We start from the raw sequence: 25,987 nt of genomic DNA, 5'->3' as shown, positions 1-25,987 counted from the left end.
TAAATCATACCACATTAATGAGATTTTTATTTGTTTATTTTTTAGATTTATTAAGAGCTCTTCCTCTGAATTCATGGTGTTTTGTTATAAATCCGACTGAGATATCAGTAAGTAAAAGCTAATAAAACTGTCATTCTATTATCGGGACTTGTAATAAAAAGCTGGGTCTATCTGCCAAAAACTTTTGATAGGAACTCACTGAATTCTGTATGCAAGATAGAAAGAGGCCCTTCATCTAGCTGGGACAGGAAACCCTTTGGATCGTGATATATGCCCGTGTCCACTCCAAAATCATATTTCCAAAAACTTTTCCATCAAATATGAGAGTACTTCAGAAAGCTCACAGAGAATTTGTATTGAGAGCCAGTTGCCTGAATTTGGAAAGTTTCATACCAAAACCAAACCTGTCTTGTAATCCCATGTCCGTGAACTTGTGGGTGTGGCTTTGCAGATGTGTTTCCTGTGACGTAAGACAGTTACTTACTGTGCAGAATGTGTGCTGCTGTACCGAGTGGGCGGAGCCAGTCCTGCGCTGCGAGCCCTTGCTGCAGCCATGGGAGTGCGCTTAGTAGGGTGGAAACTGCTCCCGGTGCTGTGTGGGCACTGCACTCGCTGAATGCTCATCGAGCGTCACTCAGAAAGCCTGTGTCCATCACCACGGAGTGTGCAGCACCACAGGGACATCACAGTGTCCCTGTGATTGCAGTAGGCCGTTTGGACTCCATTCTGTGTTGAGGTCAGGAGATGGGAACGGACAAAGCAAGGAAATCAGTAATAAATAGCAGTTACATCCTGTGTCGAGGCAAACAGGATGAGTTACAGAGTGGAGTGAAAAAAGACTCTAGGATGGTGACAATATCACAGATAATAAATTGGGGACAAGGAGCAACATGAACTAGTTAGAGCTCTCGGTGATGGTGTAGTATAGGTAACTTTGAAGCCTAGAGCAGGAGGGACCAGGCAGCACCGGGTGTGCTCCCGTGGGGTGTTAACCTCTGCAGGCCGTGCTCCCGTGGGGTGTTAACCTCTGCAGGCCGTGCTCCTGTGGGGTGTTAACCTCTGCAGGCTGTGCTCCCGTGGGCTGTTAACCTCTGCAGGCTATACTCCTGTGGGCTGTTAACCTCTGCAGGCCGTGCTCCCGTGGGGCTGTTAACCTCTGCAGGCCGAGGCGACAACAGTTGGACAAATACTCTGAGGCATTTTGCTGTGAAGCGGATCAGATGATGACTAAGTGACTTTTAGGTGAAGTGTTTTTTTACAAATAGGGAAATTCTGATGATCTTTGTGTGCTCATGGGTAGCATGTGAGTGAGTCACTGGTGATGCAGGGAAAAAAGCTTTGTAGTCTTTGCAGGGCAAATGAGAATGGGACCGAGAGCACCCGGAGGGCTAGGCCTTGGGTGGGAGCCGAGCCATTTACTGCACGTCGTGGGGGACTCGGCAAGGGCGTGGATGCAGATGGAATGACAGAGGTGCATCCTTTCCGTTTCTGGTTGAGGAACGGGTGACGGCTGCAGGCGGGATGAAGGGCCAGCAGGGATCGTGTGGAAGAGAACATGGGAAACAGTGTGGGAGCTGCAGAGTCAACCACGGGAAACCCTGGTGGTGCTCAGTGCCTGCTTGGGATCAGGAATTGTGAACCTAAAGACCAGAGAGCAGAGCTGCGCGAGCTTTGTCTGCTGGCAGCATTCAGTTGCTGGAAAAGGCAAACTGAGTAGTTGGAGTGAATTGGTATTGGGTTTTGCAAAGCCAGCGCAAAGAAGGAGTAGAGGGAGCAAGGTATTGGCAGGTGTGTGAAGAAAAATCTTGAGATCTTGGCTTGAAGGTAAGGACCTGAGTGAGGGCTGGAGAGGTCATGAAAAGTAGAAAAGTAACCAGAGGGTTAGAGATCCCCGGGAGGGCAAGGGGTTGTCCACTGGGAAAATAGGAAACCGTCAGGTGGTGGTGGGAGACTCCTGGGATGCAGGCAGTGAGGAGAGCAGGTCGGCAGGAACCTGGTGGTGGGTGACAGCGGTGAGATGATGCAATCAGGGCCTCCGGGGGAGGATCTGGACTCCTGAGGGAGAGGTCAGGGTCATTAATCCACTCCAGCGAGGAGGAAGTGGGGAAATCCAGCAGGGAACCAGCTGGGTGACACGGCCTCAGCACTGAGGAGTTTGAAAGAGGAAGAGGAGATGTGGTTTGATGCTGCACTGAGGAGCAAGGAACACACACTTCCTGCTTCCGCAATCTGGAGGGTGCCTGATTTAGAAGAACAAACAGTATCGCCAAGGAGCAGGCAGGGTCAGTGGAGACAAGCAGGAGAAAAGAAATCTCAGAGGATGTTGAAGTTAGAAGTGAGTTCAGTGTTAGCTCCAGAGAGCAAGCTGTGAGAATTGGGGAGGGAGAGGAGGTAAGGGATTCCACAGTGAGACGCTGTCATTGAGGGTCCTGTCTGTGATAGTGAGTGATCTAGTGGTCGGAGACTGTGGCTGTAACTCAGGCAGCCAGGATGAGAGGCATGGTGGTTTAACCCTGTGTCAGCCCATTAACAAAGGTAATGGTTTAATTTGGTTTGTCCATGACGTTGACCAGACCCTAAGAGCTAAAATCTGAAATGTTGCTGGGGACTTGAACTTTGTAAGAAGTGTTTTTCCAACATGTGTATAATAGTGGACAGTTCAATAGTATTCCCAAATCCCTTTAAGATTTATTTATTTATTTTAAATAGTTGCAGAGAGAGAACTTTGATCCACTGATTCACTCACCAGTTTGCCACAATGATCAGGGATGGGCCAGACTGAAGCCAGGAGCCAGAAACTTCATCTGGTCTCCCGTATAGGTGGTAACAGTTCATACACTTTGGTCATCCTTTGCAGCTTTTCCCGGGCCACCAGCAGGAAGCTGGATTGGAAGGGGAGCAGCAGAAAAAAGAGATACTGAGAAATCTTCCATCTGCTGGTTCACTCCCCAAATGGCCACAGCAGCTAGAATTGTGCTAATTTAAAACCAAGAGCCTGGATCCTAGAGCTGCTTCTGAGTTTCCCACATGGGTGCAGAGGCCCAAGGACTTGAGCCATCCTCTGCTGCTTTCCCAGGCACATTAGCAGGGAACTGGACTGGAAGTGGAGCAGCCAGGACTTGAACTATTAGGTAGCTCTGGCACTGCAGACAGAAGCTTAGCATGCTCTGCCAAGACATTAGCACCTTTGCTAGATTTTTAAATTGTCAATTTATCTAAGGATTACTGGTCAAATTGGAACAATACAACTGAATTCCTGTGGTTCAATATATCAGGATCATCACAGTGCAAGATAAAGGAGGAATGGGTACTGGCATTGTGACATAGTGGGCAAAGCCTTCCATGCTGGCATCCCATATGGGCACTGGTTCGTGTATTAAACCTAATGCTTTAACATCCAGTTTTATAGGTAAGAGAAGGACAATTAGCTTGCTCCTCATCATGTAGGAGTAGGTTGAAACGTGGCTGATTCCAAAGTCTGCTAAGTGTTCACTAACGCACTCTGAAAGCGTTCAAGTACCCATTGTACACAAGGTGAGGGTAACTTGCTTGCAACTTTGAGGTTGGCAAGGGTTCTCACATGTGTACTTTCCATATTTATGGAATTTCTGTGAACTTACAAATTGCAGTCATTTTTTTTTAAAGATGATTTTTTTTTTAAAGATTTATTTTATTTTTATTACAAAGTCAGATATACTGAAAGGAGGAGAGATAGAGAGGAAGTGGAGCTGCCTGGATTAGAACCAGCGGCCATATGGGATCAAGGCGAGGACCTTAGCCACTAGGCCACGCTGCCGAGCCCTGCAGTCATTTCTTAATTTGTCTATAATAAATGTTAGATTGTGCTTTTATGTTTAATTATGTTTTTAATTCTTTACAATGAACCTTTTAGATTATTGGTACTGGACCAAAAAGATGACGTCGATAATCAAATTAACTACCCTCTCTGGGGTACAAGAAGAGTCGGCTCTTTGCTATCTTCTCCAAGTTGATGAATTTAGGTTTTTGCTGGACTGTGGCTGGGATGAACACTTTTCAATGGATATTATAGATTCCCTGAGGAAGTAAGTTACATTTGCCCTTCTGGATTTTTGGTAACTCAGCTTCTATTTTTTCTACCTTGTAACATCATATTGATCTTACATATTGTTGGGTTTTTTTGGGGGGTATTTATTAGCTTTTTGTGTCTCTGTAAATCTGCCTTTCAAATAAAAATAAATGAAACTTTAAAAAAAAGAATAAATAAATAAAAATAAAAACAACTTTGTACTTGTACCAGAAATCTAAATGAAATTTTTTTTTAAACTTTGAATGATTAGGGGAAAGTGGGTGAGACCATTGTTTCCAAACTAAAGAGATTTTTAATTTACAAAGTTTTGATTGACTTACAAGCTTTGTTAAACAAAATCTTCAAGTTAATTTTTACATGGTGAACCAGTAGAAATTTTGCTTCTGAATTTCATTTTATCCGTTTACTTATTTGGCTTCTGAATTTTAGGGAAGGACAAGAGTAACTAAGAATTTGCGGTGAGGACGCAGTGTGCAGGCGGAAGTTCTGCGGTTGCAGCATCAGTTTACTGTCAGTATCTTCATGCCGGACCTTTGAGGCCTCGAGCGTACTGACAGAAATGAAGCGTCATGCTTCAGTGTCATAATTATGCTTGAAGAAAAGAGGACCTAACTGTTTTTTAAAATGTAAAGCTCAAAACCAAAAAAACCCAACCCAAACCATCTTGTAATTGATTGATGTTTCACTGTGATGAATATGTTAGCAATCAGCCTGCTAAAAACCTAAGGCAAAAATTTATTATAATGAATTCTGGTTATTTCCTTCACAATTTCTGAATACCCATGCAACCGATAGTAATAATTGAAATTCACAGATTTTGTCATTTCAGCTCTTGGTGTTGCTGTTGTACTGCAGTTTAATTTTCAAGCCAGCGTCGGAACCCTCTGGGAGTCTCCTGTGTTTTCCCTGAACAGCGAGAGCTAAGCAGGTGCTCCTGTGTTTGTGTCCTAGGCACGTGCACCAGATTGACGCCGTGCTGCTGTCACACCCCGACCCGCTGCACCTCGGCGCCCTCCCCTACGCCGTGGGCAAGCTGGGGCTCAACTGCGCCATCTACGCCACCATTCCTGTGTACAAGATGGGGCAGATGTTCATGTATGACCTCTACCAGGTAACTGAAAGAAGGAGAAAGCGTGGATCTCCACACTTCTTCAGGGCTCAATTTTAACCTTTTGTTTGTGTTGTTCTTCTAGTCTCGGCATAATACAGAAGATTTTACACTTTTTACGTTGGATGATGTGGATGCAGCCTTTGACAAAATACAGCAGCTGAAATTCTCTCAGATTGTGAATTTGAAAGGTAAAAAGTACTCCCAGTGGTAAATAATTAGACTAAAGAGGTGTAACCCTTGGGAAAAAAGCTGAGAACTTGTAATGTTTATTGTAGACACTGTGGTCTGGAGAATTAAACACTTAGCATTTTCTGTTTCGATATGGAACTCTGAGCTCCCTTTGAGTTGTAAAATGTGTAGGACTAAATACTGATAAAATGTTACCAAGTCAGGCCTTTCCTGTGTAACTTCAGGCTGTGTAAAGGAATGAAAGTCACTGGGCCACATCCTTCTTGGATCTTATAGTTGGAGTCAGGGGCCAGAGCAGTAGATGGGTTCATGCAACCATTGAAGAGAACCTGTTAGGGGAGCACAGTGGAAATCACTGAATTCCAGCACCGGGAACTAAAAACTTGCCGTTTACCAGGGGAGTCACATATTAAGTCTCCATCTGGAGAGAGAAATGTATTAGAGATTTTCATAAAAATGCTGATTGGCATTTTAAAAAAAAATGGTGTAGAAATGAATTCTGAAGATTGAACCTGGATATAACAGTGAACTTAACAACTGTGCTTGTATGTGATGTCTTTGTAGGATAAATTCTTTACCAGCACGACATCTGAAGTTACCAAATCTCAAATGAGATGTGGGTGTTGACTTGGTTGTGTGACTACAGTAGAAATATTAAAATGTGTTTATGCTAAATTATTTAGCAGTGTACTGATTTCTAGTTCAATCTCTAGCCTTCTATTTATACAAATATCTACAAGAAAATGAAGAGACTTCAAAAGATTCATGGGTAAACACAGCTGCAGGTTTATTTGGTGTGAAAGATTTTGAAATATATAAAAGGAGTTTGTCGAAACATCCATGGATGGGTATTCTGCAGAAAACCATGTGTGAATTTCAAATTGTTTTGCAGCAAAATAAATTCAATCTTTTAATTTCAGTTCTCTATGAACCTCTGAAGTCCCCTAGTATGTGACAAAATAAGTGTTTACTTACAGTGAAGGAAGGGAGAGCCAGGGGACACGAGAGAGTCTGGCTTCTCATTGTATGTGTTTTCTGAATAGTGTGTCTCACATTACCTATTCAGATAGCTTGAAAATGAGTACCTTTTCTTAGGATTCTGACAGGAATCTAACTATTGTCATCTTGTTGACATAGGGAAAGGACACGGCTTGTCCATCACACCTCTGCCAGCCGGTCATATGATCGGTGGGACAATATGGAAAATAGTCAAAGATGGGGAAGAAGAGATTGTGTATGCTGTCGACTTCAACCACAAGAGGGAGATGTAGGTATACGAAAGGAAAGGCTATCCGTTAGTTCATTGTCTCGGTGGGGGCATCAGAAACAAAGCCATTTTTATTTTTAAACCAGAAGTTCAAAAAAAACATGGACTAATACATGTTTCTGAAATTACTTAGTTGCTTGCATTGTGAGGGAACAGTGTGGTTTAAGATGTATGATTTAAAAAAAATATTTTGAAGATTCATTTATTTTTATTGGAAAGGCAGATTTACAGGGAAGTAGAGGCAGAGAAAGAGGACCTTCCGTCCACTGCTTCACTCCCCAAGAGGCTGCAACGGCCGGAGCTGAGCCAGTCCAAATCCAGGAGTCTCCTCTGGATTTCTCACAAGGGTGCAGAGTCCCAGAGCGTAGCAGTATCCTCGGCTGCCTTCCCTGGCCACAGACAGGGAACTGCATCAGCAATGCAGCAGCCAGGACATGAACTGGCACCCACATGAGATGCTGGCGCTGCAAGGCATAGGGTCAACCTGTTGTGCTGTTGTGCCAGTCCCTGGTTTTAAAACTTTGAATGTATTTCATACAGCAGTATCATAAAAGTTTGTAAGAAAAATCTCTGCTTTGGAAAAAACTTTTGTAAGCGTAAAAATAATAGTCCAAGTTAGACTAATTTACCCAAATGTTAACCAATTAATCAAAAATATACTTTTGTAAATGGTTAGAAGTCAAACTCAAAAAAGAAAAAATTTAAATGGTAGGTTTTTTTTTTTTTCAGCTGGGTATTTCAGAATTATTATTTTTCAATTGTCAGTAGCCTTCAAGGTGGTGGTTAGTGACTGGCAGCCTCTCTGGTTGAACCTTTCTGGAAAGTCTTTTAGCTGAACTGTATATTGCAGCAAATATATTTCTAAAATGTTCTGAAGATTTAATCAGAAATGCAATTGAAGCTTTTTGTAAAAAAGTTCTTTGAGGGGCCGACAAATGGCTCAGCTAGCTAATCCTCCACCTACAAGCACAGCATCCCATATGGGTGTCAGTTCATGTCCCGACTGCACCACTTCACATCTACCTTCCCTACCTTGTGGCCTGGGAAAGCAGTGGAGGACAGCCCAAAGCCTTGGGACCCTGCACCTGTGTGGGAGACCCGGAAGAGGCTCCTGGCTTTAGATCAGCTCGGCTCTGGCCATTGTAGCTATTTGAGGAATTAATCAGAAGAGGGAAGATCTTTTCCTGTCTCTCAGTAACTCTGCCTTATCAATAAAAATAAATTTTTGAAAACAAAAAAGTGACTTGAAACATAACTTATAATGGCAAAAAGTCAAATATTAAAGGAAAATGATTAAATATAGTGCAGATACAATAGAAGAATTATTAAAAATTGGGTTTAGAAAAAGCATTTTAGGGCCGAGTGCAATGGCTCAATTGGTTATTTCTCCCTCTTTAAGTGCTGGGCTCACATATGGACACACGTTCATGTCCTGGTTGCTCCACTTTCCATCCAGCTCCCTGCTTGTGGCCTAGGAAAGCAGCAGAGGACAGCCCCAAACCTTAGGACCCTGCACCTGTGTGGGAGACCTGGAAGAAGCTCTTGGCTCCTGGCTTCAGTTCTAGCTGTTGCAGCCACTTTGGGAATGAACCATGGATGGAAGATCTCTCTCTATCTCTTCTTCTCTCTGTAAATCTGCCTTTGAAATAATAATAAATCTAATTTTAAAAAAAGGAAAAAGAGGGCCCAGCATGGTAGCCTAGTAGATAAAGTCCTCACCTTGCACACGCCAGGATCCCATATGGGTGCCAATGTCTTTCCACTTTTTAAATAAAAAATGAATTACTGGATTTACACTCTTACTGTTAATGGGGGAAAATCCTATAAAGGAGATTGTTTAAAGATCCTAGTTGCTTAAAGATTCCACAACTCCATTCCCTCAGAGTGAACTTTTTTTTTTTTGTATGAACTTATTCAGTTTACTTATTTGAGAAACATCTCTCATGTGCAAATGCTCGCAGTAGCAGAGCTGGGCTGGGCCTGACAGCAGGAACTCAGTGCAGGTCCCTTGGAGGGACCCAGCGTCCCGAGGCCCAGGCTGTGTGTTAGCAGACTGCAGTCCCGGTACTCTGATGGGGAGTGTGGGCATGCCAAGCTGGGTCTTCACTGCTATGCCAAATGCCCACCCTTGCTTAATGTTTATTCACAATGATGGGAAGTGTTCCTCGTCTTAAACTTTGTTACAGCCATTTAAACGGATGCTCCCTGGAAATGCTCAGCAGGCCCTCCCTACTCATCACTGATTCGTTTAATGCGACGTACGTGCAGCCGAGAAGAAAACAGCGAGATGAGCAGCTTCTGAGTATGTGTTACGGGATGTGGGGAAGGAGCTGGGGAAGTGTGCGGTAGTGCCAACAACCATCCTGCTGGGTGACACTGTCCTTGGTCCGAAGGGATTAGGTAACAAATACTACGTGGCCTTCTCAGTGTTCTTACACGAAGGTATTTTAGCTGGTTCGGTTTAACTTGTGGAATAGATGTCAGGGTCAGCTTTTGGCTGCCACTCAGCCAGCTCCCAGCCACTCACTGGCACGTGTCTTCATGTGACGACCTCACGTCCATGTGTTGGGAAACTCGCTGCAAGTGAAAACGAGCCACAGAGCTCAGTGAGGGTGCCGTGAGGCCCAGCTGTGGTTGGGTGTTTGGCCCTGCTGGTTCTCTTGTTCTCACAGGCGCTCCCGGCCATCGCGCCTCCGTTTTCCCAGAGCTGCCTGGGTTTAGAGTCCTTTTTGGGAGCTCTGTGGGATTTTGACAGGGGAAGTTGGACTCCACTTTGAAACACGTTTGCTGCCGCTGCTTTAGTGTATCTACTTGAAAAGTGTAACTTGTATACTGTCTAATTTTAAGAAAACCTTTAATCTTCAGGATTTTTGTGCTGTAGGCAAACATACAAAATTTTTATTGTATCAGTTTGTATATATAAGTTCTAGAATTTCATCATCACAGAGTTTCTTGAAGATGGACAAGTGAGGCCGGATGGCCTGAAAGCCCTAGGTTTGTCGTTTAGTTTTCCCAGTGATACAAATAAAATATTTCATATATTTTGTGAAAAGGTTAGAAACTACTGACGTAATATTTTTAATGGGAAAAAATTGAATTAATGCCATTTTTTCTTTTTTGTATGGGGATACGTTTAACAGAGGGAAATATAATTATAATGAACAAAACAAAGCTCTTTTATTTTGTACCTGGCCTGGTAATCATTTATAATTGTAAATTATGGTTTTTACAGTAGAAAATGGAAAGCATAATTGTCTTCAATTTTTTAGCAAAGAATTATGTTTCATGGGAATTTTATATTCTTTTGTAGCAAATGTCTTGGAGACACTTCGAGGCGACGGGAATGTATTAATAGCAGTAGATACTGCGGGCCGAGTTCTAGAACTTGCTCAACTTCTCGATCAGATTTGGAGAACTAAAGATGCAGGGTTGGGTGTCTACTCACTGGCACTCCTAAATAATGTCAGCTATAATGTGGTGGAGTTCTCCAAGTCCCAGGTGTGTTTTCATGTTGTCGTTTGTTACATATGCACATTTGCTATGGTGAATGGGCTTAGGGACTGTGGTGTCTGATTGTCATCCAGATTTTATTTTTCTGTTGGATCATGATAGTAATTATAATGGTAACGAAACATTAACCATTCTATTTCCTATGTGCTTTATGTGAATGTTTTTTTTTTAATCTTTAAGTATCCCAAGAAGTAGTTAGATTTGGCAAGTTGCTTTTTTTCTAACGCTTAATGTCCCCAGTTTATTTATGTATTTTTTAAAACTTTTTTAAAGATTTATTTATTTTTTTAATTTAGAAAGTCAGATTTACAGGGAGAAGGAGAGACAGAGATATCTTCCATCTGCTGGGTTACTCCCCAAGTGGCCACGATGGCCAGAGCTGAGCCAATCTGAAGCCGAAAGCCAGGAACTTCTGGGTCTCCCATGTGGGTTGGGGTCCCAAGGCTTGGGGTCATCCTTGACTGCTTTCCCAGGGAGCTGGAAGGAAAGTGGAGCAGCTAGGATATGAACCGGTGCCCATATGGGATCCCAGCAGATGCAAGGCAAGGAGTTTAACCATTAGGCTACCACCCTGGGCCTATTTTTAAAATTTTTGATGTTCTTTTTAATATTGCTTACACAATTGAGAGGGATGCAGGCCCATGTGAGCCTCCAGTTAGTGTGGGGAGTGTCTAGGTATGGAGGAAGATGGGTAGGACAAACGTTTCATGTTTTTCTCCTGTGTCTGCGCAGGGGTAGGGGAGGGTCCCTCCCAGCAGTCCGGCTCATCATCACCCGGCCATGGGGGGTGGGCATTTGATGAGTGTCTTTCTTTGTAAATGGGAACAAAATTGAACCTACCTCACAGGACAAAATGTTAGAATTTGTTATATACTTTGTCTTGGATAAGATGGCTATCTAGAGGGGTAAGATAATCATTTAGAACGTATACACTGGCTGCTTTAAAAGCTTTAAAGTGACTACGTGAAATATTATGCAAAACTGGATTTGTTGGGATGGAAACAAGTGGGAGGACCTGAATGGGGAAGCAGCAAATGAGCTACTTGTTGAAGTGGCACAAATTCACTGGGGGAAAGACTTTAAACAGGATATAGCCTAAATTCCTTGGCTAGTGTGTAATAGAAAGTTTTAATATGTTATTTTCTAATTGTTGTTGCCTTTTCTCCTATGACAGGTCGAATGGATGAGTGATAAATTGATGAGATGTTTTGAAGACAAAAGAAATAATCCATTTCAATTTCGCCATCTTTCTTTGTGCCATGGTCTTTCTGACTTGGCTCGAGTTCCTAGCCCCAAAGTGGTGCTTGCCAGTCAGCCTGACCTGGAGTGTGGCTTCTCAAGGGATCTCTTCATTCAGTGGTGCCAGGACCCTAAGAACTCCATCATTCTAACCTACAGAACTACTCCTGGGACTTTAGCACGTTTCCTAATTGATAATCCCTCTGAGAAAATTACAGAAATAGAGGTAAGCACTTGTATGCAAACTTTCCCTGAAAATTGTTTGGGAGACACGTTACTTACCATGTATAACATAAAGCTTGAGCTTGTGTCAGGATTTTCATGGGAATAGAAGTAGAGAGCCTTGGATAGCTCAGCCTGAAGGGGCTCTTTCCCGCATGTTCTCAGTCTTGCACTTTTCCCTGGCGCCTGCTGGAGCCATTTCCAAAGGGCATTGTGCCCACTGTATTCCCAGTCTCTCCTTGGAGAATTCCATGTGGATTCTTTCCCTAATTGAAATCTGACTTTGCCAATATCCTTCTCTAGATGCTTTTATTCTTTTTTTTTTAAGATTTATTTATTTTTATTGGAAAGGCAGATATGCAGACAGGAGGAGAGGCAGAGAGGAAGATCTTCCGTCCAATGGTTCACTCCCCAAATGGCCACAATGACTGAAGTTGTGCCAATCCGAAGCCAGGAGCCCAGAGCTTCTTCTGGGTCTCCCACACAGGTGCAGGGTCCCAAGGCTTTGGGCCGTCCTCGACTGCTTTCCCAGGCCACAAGCAGGGAGCTAGATGGGAAGCAGGGCTGCCGGGATTAGAACCGGCGACCATATGGGATCCTGGCGCGTGCAAGGCGAAGACCTTAACCACTTCACTATCATACCAGGCCTGATGATTTATTCTTTTCATGTTTGTTGCACTGTGGTGTGCAGGAGCAGGGTATTCCCCGCATTGGCTGTGCGGCCTTCTAGCCTTTCCTCTTCCTTTTCAGTTCATGTGTCAGACACAACAGTGTTCTGAGCTCTGGTTGCTTGCTACACTTGCTCGTCTCCTGGTCACACTGTTGTTCACTGGTGACCTTAAACCCTGGTCCACAGCCTTCCTGTGTACCAGACTCCACAGGACTCTATCCTGGATTACCTCTCCAGTTCTCTGCTCTTGGAAAGGCAGATCTACAAAGAGGAGAGACAGAGAGAAAGATCTTGCATCCATGGTTCACTCCCCAAGTGGCTACAATGGCTGGAGCTGAGCTAATCAGAAGCCAGAAGCCAGGAGCCTCTTCAGGGTCTCTCACATGGATGCAGGGTCCTAAGTACCTGAGCTATCCTCTGCTGCTTTCCCAGACCATAAGCAGGGAACTGGATCAGAAATGGAACAGCTGAGGCTAGGCCTGGTACCCATATGGGATGCTGGCACTGCAAAGCAGAGGAGGATTAGCCTGTTGAGCCATCGTGCCAGCCCCTGAACTTCACTTTTTATTATCCATCATTCTATAATTATCATTATGGTTGTTTTAAAAAATTATTTAATTTTTGATGTCGTTTACATAGTTGAGAGGGATGTATGCTCAGGTGGACCACTGATTAGGGAGGGGAGGGTGGAGGCATTGGTAGGGAAGCTGGGTGGGACAAATGCTTCCAGGTTTTGTTTTTAATTTTTTTTATCTCCTGTACTTGGGGGTGAGTGAGAAGGCAGAGAGGAAGTGGAGGGAGCCACTCCCACCTGCCAAACCACATCAACACCAGAGATTGAGGTACAGCTACTTGATGTTATCCTACAAGTCCCAAGGTGGAGAATGTGCCAAGGGTATTGCTTAAGTGGTTTTGATAGTTCTGAGATATTGATTTTGTTACTCAAGGTTGAAGAAATCTTTCCAAAGTTCATTGGCTAGCATAATCCACCTTAGTGTATCCACTTGCCTGGCTACTTGTTGGCAAAGCGTGGCCTGTAGGGTTGTTCAGCCTGTTCTGCCGGCATCCTAACGTATCCTCTGCAGGCCTCAAAGCGCTGGCTGTCATGTTAGCCTTGTGCATCTGGGCATTCCGTCCACTGCGCAGGTATCAGCACCTGAGGAGGTCTAGTCCTGATACACACATTCCGAGGTCAGGACTCCACAAATCCTGTGATTCTTCCCTGTATCTGGAGTTTTGAGTCCAGTGGTTTAGTTGTGAGGGTACCCAGAGAAACCTCGGCTGAGGTGATCCCAGACCTGACCTCTGTGTGCCAGCCAGTGCGGAGTCCGGTTTAGTCTATCGCCCACATCAGCCTACACACAGCACTGGTGGTTGCAGTTATCTGTCAGCTCTGTCTTCAACCCCATCTCCTGGATGCTGTGGCCTAACCCTGCCCAACACACCCAGCCCTTATGCACACCAGTGAGAACTGCAGCCTAGTCGGGGAAACTTCCAGTAACCCCACCAGGCTTGCCCCCAGTCCAGGTTCCTGTGTATGCTGGTATGTACAGCTGACTGGTCCTGTCCATCCTGCGTCCCACCCAGCCCCCATACACGCCTATGGGTGCTGCAGCTTAGCTCAGCCTAACCACACAATTCTGCTGCCTCTTCCAGCCTATCATTATAATTGTGATTTTGCAAACATCTTTAGCCTTCTATTTATCATCCTGACCTAGTGAAGCATTTGTGTACCTGTGTCAAGCAGCTTCATATTACTGGAGTTAATCACTGTGGAGTGTCCTGCCTTCCCTCACATGCTGGTGACCCCAGCTGTCAGTAGGACAGCTAACACTAGCATGGAACATTCTGTAGGCTTTCCTAGGAATCTAGTTAAGCAAAGCATTAGGCTAGCAGTTGAAATGTAATGTCTTCACCTTAAGTACTGAATTGTTGAGCAAGAATTCAGAGCAACCATACTAAAGCATGCAGAGAGGGACAGTGTGACCTGAGAATGCCCTTATCAAAGCATTCATTAATATTATTAAAACCTTTTTATTATTTAAAAGACTTTTATTAAAATATTTTTAAAGCTTTATTTGTTTATTTGAAAGGCAGAGTTAAAAAGAGACAGAGATCTTCATCCTTGATTCACTCCCTGAATGGCTGCAACAGTGAGGGGTAGGCCAGGCCAAGGCCAGGCACCATGAACTTCATCTGGATCTCCCACATTGGTGAAGCGGTCTGAGAATGTGGGCTTGCTTTTCTGGGAGCAGGATTGGAAGTGGAGCAGTCAGGACCCAAACCAGCACCTATAGGGGATGCTGGCATCACAGGAGACAGCCTGACCCACTGTGCTACAATGATACTCCCAGTAAAAGATCTCTTTAAATGATGTGGGTGAGAAGATGGGCAGTACGCCTGAGGCACTTGTGTTACATACTGAAGTACAACTCTGGTTCCCCCCAAAATACTGGTAGGGGTGTTTTTTTGTTTTTTTGAGTTTTAGCTCACACCAGCCACTTTTTTCTTGGAACATCATTCATACTTGAAATACTGACATGGTTATTCAGACTTAGCTGTGTGGCAGACATTTCTTGAAAATTAGTAAATTGAGCTTGTCACTCATAAGGAAAGTGGTTGACAACATTTGTTGTCAAAATTTTAATATTCCAGATGAAAATTAGAATCTTGGGAAATTTATACCCCAAATTGACAGCTTAAAAACACTTCTGAAGAGATTGGTGATGATATTTGCAAATGCGACTTTTTTTAAACACAGTCAACATTTATAAGCCCTGTCTAACCCAGTGAACCAGTATTTTCCAGACAACCAATGTATAATCTTCCAAAATAATGCATAAGTGCAGGGACTTTTATAAATACAAAAATAATAACCGAACATGGTAGCATTAACAGATTTGTTAACATTAATAGATTTTTACAAAATATTTTCCAAAGTAAAAAAAAAAAAAAAATGGAAAGTACGGCATTCTTTCCCATCTGCAAGTCTCCTTAACGTCTGGCTCAGCAGAATAGATTCTCAGCTGTGCTTCCGCTGCATGCTCCTCTGGTCAGTGTGTGAGCATCCAGCCTCACCCAGAAGTGACCCAGAACAGGAAAAAATAGTTCAGTAATCTTTTTGTAGCTATTCTTTGATATTACATTAAAAACTCAAAAAGTCATTTCTTAAAAGTTGATTATAGTCTGGACTCCAAAACCATAACACTACTTTTTTTTTGTATTCTGTTGCATTAAAATTTATCATAGCACCTTGCCCTCTGAATGGGTCTTTTTTTTTTTTTTTTTTTAAAGATACATTTATTTATTTGAAAGAGTTACAGAGAGGGAGAAAACAGAGTACTTGCCTTCCCTAGTTCACTCCTCAGCTGGTTGCAACAGCCAGGATTGGCCAGGCTGAAGTCAGGGGCCAGGAGCCTCATCTGGCTGTCCCATGTGGGTGACAGAGGTGCAGACGCTTGGGCCATCCTTGATGGCCTTCCTGGGTGCATGGCAGGAAGCTGGGTTGAAAGTTGAAAAGTCAGGACAGGAGCCGGTGCCCACTGGGCTGCTGGCGGAGCACTGTACAGCCTTGCCCGCTATGTCAGAATGCTGGCCCCAAGTTGTTATTTTTTGGTGTTAACAAATTGCCTTCTGCTAGTTTTCTGATGACTAATTTTAAGAATTGTGTTACATTTTTTTATGTTTTGCATATTTCAAAAACCAGTAAAAGTGAACATCTTTTCATGGCTATTGATAATGTATCCTTCTTATTTCATATATTGTAGCAATTTTACCTTTTGATATGTTGATCATCCTTGCCCTTGACTAGGAAAAGGCAACTTCCGATAGTCACAACATTGCAAATATTTTTTCTTCATTTCTTTTAATTTCATGAAACTTGGAATATCCATGGGCCATTTTATTCTATCTCATTTATTTTCTTTTTCATCTTGGCTCTTAGGTTTTATGTCATATAAACCTCATGTATTACAGATTATAAAAATAATTATCTATGCTTTGTTTTCCTGTTTGTTTTTAGAAGTTTTATCTAAGTTAGGTATGTGACAGCTCACTTTCAGCACTAATGTAAACCAGATCTGTAATTGCCTGGATTAGAAACGTGATCAATCTCCGAGGGGGATTGCTTGATCGTCTACAGATGATAATCAGCTTGGAGCTGTGATGTCCCCACCCCACAGCCGTAACCCTCTTTGCTGCTTTCTCCAGCTGAGGAAACGTGTGAAGCTAGAAGGGAAAGAACTTGAAGAATACTTGGAAAAAGAGAAAATAAAGAAAGAAGCTGCTAAAAAACTTGAGCAGTCAAAAGAGTGAGTTCTTTTCAGACAGATTTTAAGTTTATGTGTGTAATTTGACAGGAATCTATATCAAAGACGTCATTGCTTAATTGAAAACATCTGGAGAGGCTTAGGGCTTTGTTCCTGTTGTTAGGTATTTCGAGTCCTGTCAGGACCAGCGGGAACGGATTTTACCAACTGGCAGTTTGTGTTTTACACAATACTGGTTCTAATCAGCCCAGTTGTGTTGCAGTTTGACCTCATAGTGAGTAATACTTTAGAAATGGTTTTGTAAATATATATTTGTGGTCTCTTTGGGACTTGCTGACTCTGAGTGGACACTGCCTCTCTCCTAGGGCTGACATAGATTCCAGTGATGAGAGTGACGTGGAGGAAGACGTGGACCAGCCGTCCGCTCACAAGATGAAACATGACCTGATGATGAAAGGCGAGGGGAGTCGCAAAGGCAGCTTCTTCAAACAGGCGAAGAAGTCCTACCCCATGTTTCCTGCTCCGGAGGAAAGAATCAAGTGGGATGAATACGGCGAGATTATCAAGTACGTGCCCAGAGCCTGCCATCCTTCCTCCCCACCACACATGTGCACGGCCTTCCTGCTCTGGGCTTGGCTCCTTCCAGCTACTGCGCCCTGCCTCTGTGTCCTTGTACCGTGGCTTGAAAAATATAGAAGACTTCTAGCTTGCAGTGTGACAATAGAAAGGTTGTGGGACATCCGGGGAACTAATAGTAAGGGAAAAGTGGTGGTTTTATTTCCTGGTTGTGTGGCAAGTTTAAAAAGGTGAGCAGGGCCTCTGCCCCCTCGGACCCTGGCTTGAAGAGAAGTGAGGGAGACACCCAGAGCAAGATGGAGCGTAAGGGGGATGGGTGGCTGGTGATTGTCATACACCTGGGAAACGAGTGATGGCTCCAATATGACACTCGTGATTTAGTTACAAGTGAACCATGGGAAATGTATAGAATCTGCACTCACAAGTAGAGAGACAGCTGATGTCACATGCTCTGATGACATGTTTGGAAACGCTGCTCCACTGTGTAAAAACCCTGCCGCGTCCCTTTTTCTTCCCCACCGCGTGCCAAATGTCCGAGCTTCACGCACAGTGTCTTTCCCAATCTGGCTTCTCCCTGTGCTTCTGTGTGTCTCTCTCGTGGCCGTCCCTGTCGGCTCCAGCCTCTCCGTGTCCAGCTGCTTGGCTTTCTTCCTGCCGTCCTGTGCCCGGGCTTTCCCTGCAGCCCTGTCCTGCCTTCCCGTCCCGGGCTTCCAGGTCCAGCCTCAGAGTTCTGTACACCTTTCCTCCCTCCCCATCTCCCGGCATAGTCAGGTCCCGCTGTGCACTTTCTTTGTGTTTCCATATTGCTGTCTGGAGCATGTAACGGATATAAGTTATTCTTGGGTTTAATTGGGAAGATTCCTCTGTCCGTGGCCCTCCGAGGGGCACCATAACCTAACAACCTGACCGGCATTGGCAAGCGGACTCACCCTGAATGGCTAGTGTGTTTCACAAGCAGACAGTGCGTTCAGCTGATTGCCATCCTTGACATCTGAGAGAGGAGTGAGGAGAGGCTGTGTTTTTAAGGCACTTGGCGCAGGACCTGACTCGTGGTAAATGTGCTGCGGGTGATAGCTACTGCTGTTCTGATGAGAATCATCGCTGGAAACCTTGTGCTTGAGCGGCTAGGCAGCTGCTGGGAGGGAAGGTCCGAAGGCCCAGGAGTGGAAGCAGAGGTGGGAGTGGGACACAGTGCACAACATGTCAGAGTCAAAAAAATCTAAAAGAAAAGTATTTTTAACTCTCACACTCTCTGAGATTCAAAGTGGGGAGATCACGGTGTTAGTCGTCCACCAAAATAGACAGAGGCTTGGTAGGAGCCGCCGTGGACGTCTGGCTGCCCAGCACTGGGCACGTGAAGCCATCTGCCCTCTTCAGGTAGGAAGGAGATTGGTGGGGCCTTATGGACATCAAAGGAGTCTGAGGCCATCCAGCTTTGGGACTCGGTAGAGGAAGCCACAGAAATCAAGAGGAGGAATCATTGAGAGGAGCACAGGGCCGGTTCAGCAGCATGTGTGATCCTGAGCACTTGTCAGTGCCTTTCGTCAGTCCATAGGCCATGTGGTAAAGAACACTCTTTAAAGGTTATAAAAAACGTAATATATGCAATCATCTTATAATTGATATTATGAAATTGCATTGGCTTTGGATCAAATGTATATTTAAATCTTGAAATACATGAGGAATCTAAAAATTATGCCACCTACCAGTTAGTTATACATATTATGTAATATTAGCTTGCTTTTTTACTACTTCTAATTAGAGACTTATTATTTAGACCAGAGGATTTCTTAGTGCCAGAACTTCAAGCTACAGAAGAAGAAAAAAGCAAATTAGAATCTGGTTTGACAAACGGAGATGAACCCATGGATCAAGATTTATCTGATGTTCCTACTAAGTGTATTTCAACAACAGAGTCTATTGAAATAAAGTGAGTATTCTACATTTTGAAAATAAATTGCAAGACAAAATTTCAAGTACTTGAATCAATGTAATTCACATTGTTTCAAAAGTAAAATTTTGGAATATCTGTTAGTAAATTTGTGCTTTTAAAACAATTTCTACGTAAAGGCTTATGAAATATGATGGCATTTTCTTTTTGTTGATGATGTTTGATGTTAATGATATTTGAATGCCATAGTAATTAAATTGGTGGTTGCAAGGAGAGGTTTAAACATTAAATTATATAGGGCCCCAGTGCAATGGCCTACTGGCTAAATCCTCACCCTGCATGTGCTGGGATCCCATATGGGTGCTGGTCTTGTCCCGGCTGCTCCACTTCCCTTCCAGCTCCCTGCTTGTGGCCTGGGAAGGCAGTGGAGGATGGCCCAGGTCCTTGGGACCCTGCACCCACCTGGGAGACCTGGAGGAGACTTCTGGCTCCTCGCTCTTGGCTTTGGATAGACTCAGCTTCAGCCGTTGTGGTCACTTGGGGAATGAACCAGCAGAGAGAAGATCTTTCTGTTTCTCCATCTCTCTGTAAATCTACCTCTCCAATTAAAAATATAATACAATTGTTTTAAAAACCATTAAATTATATTAAAATGAAGAAACATTATTTCTGACTTTTTCAGTAAATATGGTAACCTGTGAAAATAATATAACTTACGTGCTTTAGTTTTTGTAACTGCTTGTTTCATAAAATATACTCCTTTCTACTTAGTGCAGTTAGTAATATCAGTAAATGATCATTGGGGAATGTGTGTTTTTTGTTTGTTTGTTTGTTTTTAAAGATTTATTTTATTTTTATTACAAAGTCAGATATACTGAGAGGAGGAGAGATAGAGAGGAAGTGGAGCTGCCGGGATTAGAACCAGCGGCCGTATGGGATCAAGGCGAGGACCTTAGCCACCAGGCCACGCTGCCAAGCCCCTGTTTGGTTTTTTTTTCAAGTCATGAGTGGGCCAGATGAACTAATTTGTTTATTATTGTCATTTAGCCTCTATTCTTAGGTATAGCCAAGACCTAAATATTACACTTTAACAAAATAACATAATCTCTTGAATCTTTTTCATTATCTTCTCATACTCTTTTCCTGATGACAAGTCATTGAAGGCATATTTTTAGAATGAAAAATAATCATGTCTAATTACAGAGCCAGAGTCACTTACATAGACTACGAAGGACGATCCGATGGAGATTCCATCAAAAAAATCATCAATCAGATGAAACCACGACAGCTGATCATCGTCCACGGGCCCCCGGAGGCCAGTCTAGACCTGGCAGAGTGCTGCCGTGCCTTCGGGGGGAAAGACATCAAAGTGTACATGCCAAAGCTCCACGAGACAGTGGACGCCACCAGCGAGACACACATCTACCAGGCGAGTGCAGCGGGCGGGGACACAGGACGGACACGTTCCCTGAGCTCCACTCCTAACGGGAACAGGCAGCCGTGTACGGGGAACAGAAACAGCCCAGAGAAATGAGCTCTCACCTCGTAGCAGGAGTAGTTCTGCTCAAGGCAAGAGGCTGTCTGTGTCTGGAAGAAATAGGTTGGACTTAGCAGGCAGAAAAATTATTCAGGGCACAAGCAAGGGGCCAGGAATATGGTAGTGTGAAACTGCATGGAGTTTTCCAGAAAGTGCCAGCTGCCCTGTACTCCTGAAGCACAAAGACGGCTGGAGAAAGACTCAGCAGTGTCTCTCGACCCTGGCTCCTGCACCTGCCAATCATCTGGGAGCTTCAGGGTCACAGGAACTCAGTGCTCTGGTCTTAGAACCACCAGGTGTTTTACAAATACTGGAGGTGAAACCTTGGCATTACTGTTTTAGAGAGTAAAATAAACATGGGATTCCACAGTGGGGTCAAGGTGAAGAACCTCTGCTTGGAAAGGTAGACGATGGCCGTCAGGATCTTCCAGATCCTAGCAGGTCATTACCAATCACCGTGAAAATGAATGAGACACTCAAATGTTAATCACTGGAGTTAGAAAAGGATAGTAGAAGTTGGTGTTGAACTTGGTAGCTTACACCCTGTGACTTTCACTCTCCTCTGACTGCCCAGGTGCGGTTAAAAGACTCCCTTGTCAGCTCCCTTCAGTTCTGTAAGGCGAAAGATGCCGAATTGGCTTGGATCGATGGCGTGTTGGACATGAGAGTTTCCAAGGTGGACACGGGCGTTATTTTAGAAGAAGGGGAACTGAAGGATGATGGGGAGGATGCGGAAATGCAAGTGGACGCTCCCTCCGATTCCAGCGTGATCGCGCAGCAGAAGGCCATGAAAAGTCTGTTTGGGGATGATGATAAGGAGGCGGGGGAAGAAAGTGAGATCATTCCCACCTTGGAACCCTTGCCACCTCACGAGGTAAAAACAAGTGCCCAGCACGTCTCCTTAATTTGTCATGCTCCCAATTAGCTCACTTAAAGTGTGTGTCATACATAGGCTGATCTGGGAGTGTTTAGAAAGCATTACTCAGGATATGTATGTGTGTAAATTCTCTATGGCTAGGAATGATCATGTTTTATAGGAAACTTTTAATAATTCTTTAATAAGAACTTTATTTAAAAGATATAATTATTCATTTGAAAGTCACTGAGAAAGACAAAGCAATTCCATCCATTGGTTCAGTGCCCCGATGGCTGCAACAGCCATGGCTGGGCCCAGTTTGACGCCAGGAACCCAGAGATTAACCTAAGTCTTCCACAAGAGTGTCAGAGGTCCAAACACTTAGACCATCTTCTGCGACTTTTCTCAGTCCTTTAGCAAGAAACTGGATCAGAAGCGGAGCAGCTAGGATGCAAACCAGCTTTGTGTGCTATACCACAGCACACAAAGTGTGAACTAGGAACAATTGTAAGGCTCCCCTTCCTGCTGTCAGTCAGGAGGGCTTTCCCAGAACACCTACCCTGTACCCATTTTGGGTGATATCAATTCAGTTCAAATTACCTTTGTTTTTACTATAGTTAGAAATAATTTCTTAAGTAAAGCTATAACCCCAGCCCTTGTAGTGAACATGTTTTCAAGAATTACCTAGTTCATTAGCAAAGATTTTAGGTAATTCAACTGAGAATTCCAAGTGGTGCTGTTAGCCCTGCTGTAAAACTGAGTGTGCTTAGCCAGCCTCTTTCTCTGGATTCCCTTCCACCTCTGCCCTTGAAACTGGGAGAAGCTGGGAGGAGGAATCAGAGGGAATGTTCTTTGCTCTGTGTGCTATAGCTAGCACTTTTCAAAGCAATTTGAAAGCAGGAGTGTTAGCAATTCTAACTCAGATTCTAAAACTGGGGGGTTTCCATGGCTCAGAAAGTAGAAATGAACAAAGGAAGAAGCCTCCTTTGCAAAAGCACAGACCTGGCACCCGGGAGTAAGTTTTGGTTCAGTTCTGCCTCTTGGCACTCTCGCTGACCCTCCCGGGCAAGTGGGTGAGTGAAGAACATAACATTACCACATGTTACTCTATTATTAGGGGGCATGACTAATAAAAATGATTGCAGAACATGCAGAAATGGGAAGAGCTTTGTGAAGTTCAATAATGAGGTGAAATTCAGACTAACTACCTGGAATGTGATTTACAGTCTTGAAACAGCCTGTCAGAGTCTTCGGGAGTAATTAGAGACTAGGAGCGGTTTGGCTTTGTTTGGAGCAGCGGTGTGTCCAACGTTCCCTTTGAACTTGTTCTTCCCCCGCTTTGACCTTCCCAAGGTTCCAGGACATCAGTCAGTTTTTATGAATGAACCCAGACTGTCAGACTTCAAGCAAGTTCTTCTACGGGAGGGAATTCAAGCTGAGTTTGTAGGCGGTGTACTTGTTTGCAACAACCAAGTAGCAGTTCGAAGAGTAAGTTTGATATTAATTTTAATAAAGGTTGAACTGAGCACATGCTTCTGATGTTTTGTCATTTTGAATTCTCTAGATGTTGATAATTTTACAAAGCTGAAGATCATTTATATCCATAATGACAATGTTGAAAGACTTATAAAAAGTAACTGATACCTAATTTTGTGGTCAAAATTATTTGTGACCTGATGTGTTTGTTTCTATGTAAAGTTCATGATTTGAATATTGTATCTGTATTCTGTGACTCAGTGCAACTCATTTCCTGACCAATCACAAAGTTGCCAGCCTGGTGTATTTTGGCTATTACATCTGCATGTTAATGAATGGAATGTACTAAGGAACTCTTTTCTTACACTTTGTAGACGGAAACTGGACGCATCGGATTAGAAGGCTGCCTTTGTCAAGACTTTTATAGGATAAGAGACCTTTTGTATGAACAGTATGCCATCGTGTAAAGGACGTGATGTCAAGACATATCTGCTTGACCTTTCTAAGAAAAAAGGATTTTTATGTGACTGAGCTGTGGCTGCTCTGTTATATAACCTACAAAAAGAATCTACCAGAGAAATGGAGCATGGATCAAATTTTTGAAAAATGTAAATAGAGACTGTTTTGCTAATGCTCAGAGGAGCATTCTCTCATTTGGCTTTCAGAGTGCTAGAAGTCCTGCTAAGTGTACAGGCCCTGGAACCGAGGGGGACAGCTTTCCTTTCAAGATCCCTTATTCTAGAAGGGTTTTGTTTTGGTTGTGTGTTGTTGTTTTTTTTTTTTAACTTGCATAAAACAATGCAACATAGCCAACCAGTTCATGGCCTTAGAGAAACACATTTGCATGAATTCTTGCAAATTGTTTCTTATAGCTCCTGGAATGAAAAGTGAGACTTCCTTAAAAAAAAAAAATGTGCTACAAAAAGCCCAAAACTGATAAAGTGGTTTGCTTGAAGCTTAGGCATGTGAGAAACACAGCCTCTGTGCTACGACTGAATTCTGAGCTGCAGCGCCTTGCACACAGAGCCTCCTGTATTTCCTAGTGATGTCCTCTCAGATGAGACTGTCCCCATTTTGTGCAGAAATCAATTTTTCTTTCTCCCATTTCTGGTTTCATCACCATTTTGTCATTCACCTTGAATTATAATTTGCCTGTACATAATACATAATTCAAAAGACCTTCTTTGTGTGTTGTGGTCTTCAGGGTTCTGGATACGTCAGACACATCTTAACTGTCAGCAAGGTGACCGTATTGGAGGTGTTCAGTGCTCTATTTTTAAGAAAATCAGTGTTGAACCTGACTTTATTATTACTATTATTATTATTAAGGTGGTGGTATAACTGAATTCAAAAGTGTAAATGTTTTCGTCCTGTAGGCTGGTTCTGTCCTAAGGTTACCCAGTGAGCAGTGGTTGAATTTACACGCATAACTCAAAGTAATATTCCAGAGTAGAGTTGGATAAGAATATCCTTTCTGTGTTTCTGACTTTTATAGTGTGCTATAAACCAGCACGTTCAGAGAAAAAGACTGAGTCTATGTGATTTTCATGTGGCCTGCCCCGTTGTTCTCTCTGCTTAATCATGGCAGGCCTTGATGCTTTGTCCCTCTCCTTACCCTGAGCAAGGTGAGAAGCAGTGCGTGGTCTTGTCTAGCCGCATGGACTGTATACGTTACCTGGTAGCCTCAGACTCGGGGCTCATTGTGGAGTGTTACAGCCTTCTGGATACTGAAAACCAGACACCCAAAAGAATGTTGACAGCTAATACACAGCATGCTTTCCTTCTAATGCTTCAACATTTTTTCACTTAAACTCTTAGAGTAAGCCTCTAAGCCTATTTATATCCAGGAGAAAGAAAAGTCTGCACTTGTTTCACATTTTAAAGTATCCAATTATACATCTTACACTGTAATGCTGTTCTTGAATAATTGTTTCTTGCCTAGCCTTTTTATCATCCTAAGAACAGGTATTAGATTTTGAAGTATGGCTTAAAGATGCCTGTGCTAAATAATGTCATTGGCAGAATAATACTTTTACCTGCTTCTAGATGATGACACTAAAATTTCTAAAGTGAAGATTTATTTAAGCCTCAGTTAAGAAAAATATATAAATGGCTAAGATAATGAGGAACTCAGAGAAATTTCCAGATATTTGTTGTTTAGAAGCAAGAATAAATATAACTTGGACTATCAGTTAATGTGTGCAAATAATTTAATTAAAAAGAAATTCTTACTATTTGTTGCAGTGGGATTATAAAAGTCAAATATTGCTGTCATTTGTATATTTTCATGATCTAAGAAGTGACCTGAAACAAGAAGAAATCGAATTTTTGAGGAAAGTGATTTGCCATTTTTTCATCTTAGTCTGAAATATAACTCAAAGTGTACAATTTGCTGGTGTTGGAATATTCACAGAATTGTACAACCCGCTCTCTGAAGCCAGAACATTGTCCTCATCCCCAGACGGAACACTATAATCATCAAAACTATTGTTTCATCCAAAATCACAGAGTCATAACTTTTTTTCCCCCTAAGAGTTTTATGTACACATCAGCCTCTAGTACCACACTGTCTCTTGGTTACTTGACAGAAGGAAATTTTGAAATCAGAAAGTGTGTGTTCCCCAACTTTGTTGAGATTGTTTTGGGTCTCTTGCATTTATTTCTGCATGAGTTTTTGAATCACCTTTATCCGCATCTGTCCAAAAAGCTCCTTCACTAGTTCAGTGATTGAGAGATTTAGTTTGTGATAACTACATGGTAAATGTAGAATTAACGTATATACATGGAGATGGTAGTGGAAACTAAGGAGGGACCCTCAGAGCCGCCCACTTGGGGTATTTGTTTTTCCCTTCTCTTGCTTATCTCTTATTTTATCCGTTTCAATTGTGTTTATGGAAAAATGACCAACATGAATCTGAAAGCCCAGGCCTTCCCTCCCTCAACCCATTTCTCTCCCCTGGCCTCCACATTTGTTCACACAACCCTCTTTCCTTTTCTGGTACTTCTCACTCATTTCCAAGGCACATTTGAATCTTAACTCTTAAAGTGTGGTGCCAAATGACAAAATAGGAATTCGAGAGTTTTAAACTTCTGGAGTTGAGGAGAA

General features: G+C 43.1%; 1 protein-coding gene across 1 annotated transcript; it reads left to right on the top strand.

The window, feature by feature from the left end:
• On the top strand, positions 1–25,072 carry CPSF2 (cleavage and polyadenylation specific factor 2). The gene is made up of 15 exons (XM_004584333.3): positions 1–107; positions 3,893–4,064; positions 5,021–5,180; positions 5,263–5,368; positions 6,507–6,636; positions 8,823–8,938; positions 9,947–10,134; positions 11,321–11,611; positions 16,487–16,587; positions 16,911–17,111; positions 18,899–19,051; positions 20,216–20,441; positions 21,124–21,423; positions 22,759–22,893; positions 23,256–25,072. The coding sequence occupies exons 2-15, from the start codon at positions 3,916–3,918 to the stop codon at positions 23,346–23,348; spliced, it is 2,349 nt and encodes a 782-aa protein (XP_004584390.2). The 5' UTR covers positions 1–107; positions 3,893–3,915; the 3' UTR covers positions 23,349–25,072.
• The last annotated feature ends 915 nt before the right edge of the window (positions 25,073–25,987 follow it).

Source organism: Ochotona princeps, chromosome 26, assembly GCF_030435755.1.
Source record: "Ochotona princeps isolate mOchPri1 chromosome 26, mOchPri1.hap1, whole genome shotgun sequence".
Lineage (NCBI taxonomy): Eukaryota > Metazoa > Chordata > Mammalia > Lagomorpha > Ochotonidae > Ochotona > Ochotona princeps.
Note: the sequence above shows the minus strand (reverse complement) of the source record. Positions and strands in the feature narration are given on the sequence as shown.